This window comes from Sinocyclocheilus rhinocerous, unplaced genomic scaffold (genome assembly GCF_001515625.1).
Source record: "Sinocyclocheilus rhinocerous isolate Xijiao unplaced genomic scaffold, SAMN03320098_v1.1 scaffold2460, whole genome shotgun sequence".
NCBI classification, from domain to species: domain Eukaryota; kingdom Metazoa; phylum Chordata; class Actinopteri; order Cypriniformes; family Cyprinidae; genus Sinocyclocheilus; species Sinocyclocheilus rhinocerous.
The window spans coordinates 66,083-70,651 of record NW_015645611.1 but is presented as its reverse complement, the minus strand read 5'-3'; the positions used below and the strand labels follow the sequence as shown (position 1 = coordinate 70,651).

Here is a 4,569-nt window from a genome sequence, read left to right as displayed (position 1 = left end):
AATTCATTTAGGCTAAAACGAAACTGAAACCAACGTTGGGTCTCATTCCACACAAAATCAAATGTTTTCGTGCGAGCGATGTATTTGAATGCCAAATTATTATTTATGTACTTCACTCGCGTTCCAATATCCACGTAAAACAAAATGTTTTGCATAACATCATTCACGGCGGTACGGTGATAACACTTAACGGCACAGATTTTACTACCTACATATTTAAACTGAGCAGTGTGTTTTTTTCATATGTTTGACTGACTATTTTATTATGATAAAGAACATGCTGCATTGTCAGGGTAGCAATGCTTAACTGTGTGCGCGTGCGCATGTGGCGCCGGCGCAATCACTTGAGTTTTTTCCTTCTAACAGTGGAAGAAACTACTCCTTTTAGTCCTAAAGAAAATCGGAATTGTAAAAGGTTTGCCTTTATTTGTGTTCATTCACAATAAAAACAAATCTTTGTGCTTTTGTAAAATAAGCCTAAAGAAAAATAGGATGCCGCTTTCTGTTGTCTGTTTCCTTTCGCGCAGCACAAAAATGAACTGTTCTGTTGTTTGCTGCTTTTTGCGCATGTAAAATTAATCCCCGGGAAACAAATGTTAGTATTTTTTAACCACACACAGACACGTATCCTTTCTAATTTAATTAAATTCGAATTTAAAATAATCTTGTCGGTTAACGGTTAATAATTGGTTAACGAGCGTTGGTTGTCGGTTAGGAAAAATAACCGAAATGAACATCCCTAATGCTGATGGATTGATTGATTGCCCCTGTTCATAATCATAAACTGAGTTGTTGGTAACACTTTACAATAAGTTTCCATTTGTCAACATCAGTTAACAGGAACTAGCAATGAAAAGTACTTAAAGCATTTATTAATCTTAGTTCATGTTAAATTCAACAATTACTAATACGCAATTAAAATCCAAAAAGTTGTATCTGTTAACATTATTAAATAAACCTCAGCTGTATTTTGATTAACTGATGTTCATAAATACTGTAACAGAATTGCACATTGATAATGCTAGTTCATATATTAACTAATGAGCTCGTCTCTCTGGAGCACTTGATTCTGATTGGTCATCCAGCGGTCACATGTTCCTGTTTAACTCCTCTGATCCTGCTCGCTGGTGCTCATGTTCAGAGTGACGTGAGAGCCGCTGCTTTGACTGGGTTTCGTGATTGTACCGTGCTGACGGTCTGTCCCTCTCGGTCATGTGATCCAGAGTATCCGCACAGATACGGGCCGGAAGGTGGCTGTGCAGATTCGTCTGTGTTTGAGCGAATGAAGAAGTATCAGGCGTCGGCGGTGGAGGAACCGGCCAAGGTCAGACATCTGAGTCTGCTTGACTCCTTATTCAGAGAAACTGCAGCTGCACAAGCGTCTGTCTTTCCCTTCAGGAGGATCACGTGTTGCTGAGGAAGAAGAGGATGACGCAGGTGGAGAAGAACACCTGCCAGCTCTTCATCCAAACCGATCACCTCTTCTACAAGTACTACAAGACCAGAGAGGCCGTGATCGCTCAGGTGCGTCCTGACCTGCGGAGACCGCTAGATCAGTGAGTGATGATGATGATGATGATGCTCTGTGTTCCTGCGCAGATCTCCAGTCACGTCAAGGCCATTGATGCCATCTACCAGGGCACAGACTTCATGGGCATCCGCAACATCAGCTTCATGGTCAAGAGGATACGGGTGATTTCATGTCATATTAGTGCATGTGCAGAGAAAGACAGAACCTGAGGACTCTAATCGCTTCTAGATGGTTCACATCATTCAGATACCATTATAATGTTTAGTAATAATTTGAGTTAGTTTTTTTTCTATTATCATTTTAATTTTCAAGTTTTAGTCATATTGTTGTCTTTTTTTCTATTGTTTCAGTTTTAAGTTTTGTCGTACTTTATCGAAGCCCATGTCCACCATGTAAGGAAAAAAAAAAACATTGTTGAATCATATATTTGACTTTTTTTTTTGTCATAATTTCAGATTTTATGTCAGAATTATGACTTTTAATGTCATGATTATTTACCAAAGCATGACTTTTTTCCCTTTACGTGATATATAATGCTTCCATATCGACTTAAACTAAACAAAATGAGAAATGTTGTCTTAGCAACTAGCTGAAATTGTGTTTTTATAGTTTATTTCTAGTTAACATTTATTTCATTTTAAATATTTTTTTTTAATAAAATTTCAGTTTTAGTAAATAATAACCCTGTTATACACACAAGTTGGCTTGTAACTAATATTTAGTTACAAATAATATTAGTTATAAAAAATATATTAATAATATTTTGAATTAGATCCGATTTTTTTGTTTTAATATTTTCTGTTTTCATTTTAGTTGAAGTTTAGTCATTTAATTGTCTTTATTTTTTTTATTTTTTTTTAAACATCTGTAGTTTTTTTTTTTTAGTACGTTATGGAAGCCCATTTCCACCACATGAGAAAAAATATCATATTTAAGAAAAATATATTTGATACAATATAATATAAATATATTTAACAGACAAAATTTACATAAAAAGTTGGAAATGTTTCCATAAAGCATTTGGAGTGATTATTTAATGATGATTATTTATCAAAACATGATTTTTTTTGTTATGTTGCAAAAATGGGCTTCCATATTGACTTGAAAATGTGAAATGTTGAAATATAAAACTAGCTGAAATAACATTTTTGAAGATATTATATATACAGTGTATTCATATATATTATTTTAAATTAAGTAAAGTTTTTTTTGGTGGTTTTAGTTGTTAGTAAGCCAGCTTTAGACACAGCAGCTGGTTTCTAACAGCGCTGCTGGTCTCGTCTCAGATAAACACCACCAGCGACGAGCGCGATCGCTCCAACCCTTTCCGCTTCGCTAACATCGGCGTGGAGAAGTTTCTGGAGCTGAACTCGGAGCAGAATCACGACGATTACTGCCTGGCGTACGTCTTCACCGACCGAGACTTTGACGACGGCGTGCTGGGTCTGGCCTGGGTCGGCGCTCCAGCCGGTAATTAAGATTTCCCTTCAGATGAAGCGCTTTCTCCATCAGGCTGGTTCTGATGCTGCCGTGTGTTTCTCAGGGAGCTCTGGGGGAATCTGTGAGAAGAATAAGCTGTATTCTGATGGGAAGAAGAAGTCTCTGAACACTGGGATCATCACGGTGCAGAACTACGCCTCGCACGTGCCTCCTAAAGTCTCACACATCACCTTCGCTCACGAGGTCGGACACAACTTCGGTTCCCCGGTGAGTGCTGATGAAGATCCAGCAGACATCCCTGATGAAGGTCCAGAGTGAGCAGAGCTGAAATCACTACATTTCATGTGTCTTATTTGAGAGTGTCTGTCACTGCACTGGCACTCATACATGAGGAGATGTTTGACTGCTAGTTTGTGTCTGAAAACAGATACACTAATGACTTCAACCAGATTTATTTATTCCTTGATTCATTCAGGGTTTCTGCTGGTCTTAAAAATGTCTTAAGTTTTAGTTTGTCCTTCCACAAATTAAGGCCTTAAAAAAATCTTAAATCAGAGCAGAAAGTCTTAAATTAATCAATTGAATTAGATGTTGCATGACCTGCTAAAAATGAAGTACAAATGTCTAAACATCTTTAAATCAAGATACATTTACAAGAGATGCAAAAGAACGCATGATGTCTAGATTTCTGAAAAACTGAGCAAAATGGAGTGAGTTTATGATTAAAACAAGAACAGATATCTGCCAATGGGGAATGAAGACTTGTTTCCCTTTGAATTAAGTAGATTTTTCTGATTCCATATATTTGTTCTTGTTTTTTTCATAAACTAAAAAAAAAAACTTCATTTTGATCAGATTCACAGAAAACAAGACTTGCATCATTTTGCTTCTCAAGTAAATGTACAGTATATTGATTTAAGGATCTTCAGACATTTGCACTGGAAAACGAGACAGAAACACTGAGGAAGAGCAGCAGTTGTTTTGCAGAAGATACAGTAAAAGTTTTTTCATATTCTAGTGTTTGTGAGCAGAGATATTTAAGACTGTAGACTGGTTAAAAAAGTAATGGAGATCTATTGAAAACTGTATTTTTAAACTCTGAAGTGTATATAATGCAACTCATTAAAAGAACATATTGCGTTCCATTCAATTTATTCCTTACATTTTCTTTTTGAAAAGGTCTTAAAAAGTCTTAAATTTACCTCCATAAAACCAGCAGAAACCCTGATGTAAATGTAAATAAATAAAATATTATTCATCTCAGTGTCTCAAGAGCTGTGAGACTTTAAAGATGGTGATGATGATGATGATGGTCCACAGCATGACTCCGGGTCAGAGTGCACTCCGGGCGAGTCCAAGAGCCAGGATAAGAAGGAGCGAGGGAACTACATCATGTACGCTCGAGCCACTTCTGGAGACAAGCTGAATAACAACAAGTTCTCCGTCTGCAGCGTCAAGAACATCAGCCAGGTGCTGGAGAAGAAGCGCGGCAGCTGTTTCGTAGGTGAGTCTCAGAGCGACGGGACGGCATGAGTCCTGATCGTCTTCCACTGGAGTACTGATGTGTGTGTGTGTGTGTGTGTGTGTGTGTGTGTGTG

The 4,569-nt window shown here is 37.4% G+C and overlaps 1 protein-coding gene across 1 annotated transcript in view; it reads left to right on the top strand.

Moving 5' to 3' along the window:
• LOC107706850 (disintegrin and metalloproteinase domain-containing protein 10-like) overlaps positions 1–4,569 on the top strand; it is a 32,183-nt gene that overhangs the window by 5,738 nt on the left and 21,876 nt on the right. The window contains exons 5-10 of the mRNA XM_016510687.1: positions 1,224–1,324; positions 1,399–1,524; positions 1,600–1,692; positions 2,818–3,001; positions 3,075–3,238; positions 4,292–4,475. Of these exons, the coding sequence (XP_016366173.1) occupies positions 1,224–1,324; positions 1,399–1,524; positions 1,600–1,692; positions 2,818–3,001; positions 3,075–3,238; positions 4,292–4,475 (852 nt within the window). The remainder of the gene's footprint in view (positions 1–1,223; positions 1,325–1,398; positions 1,525–1,599; positions 1,693–2,817; positions 3,002–3,074; positions 3,239–4,291; positions 4,476–4,569) is intronic.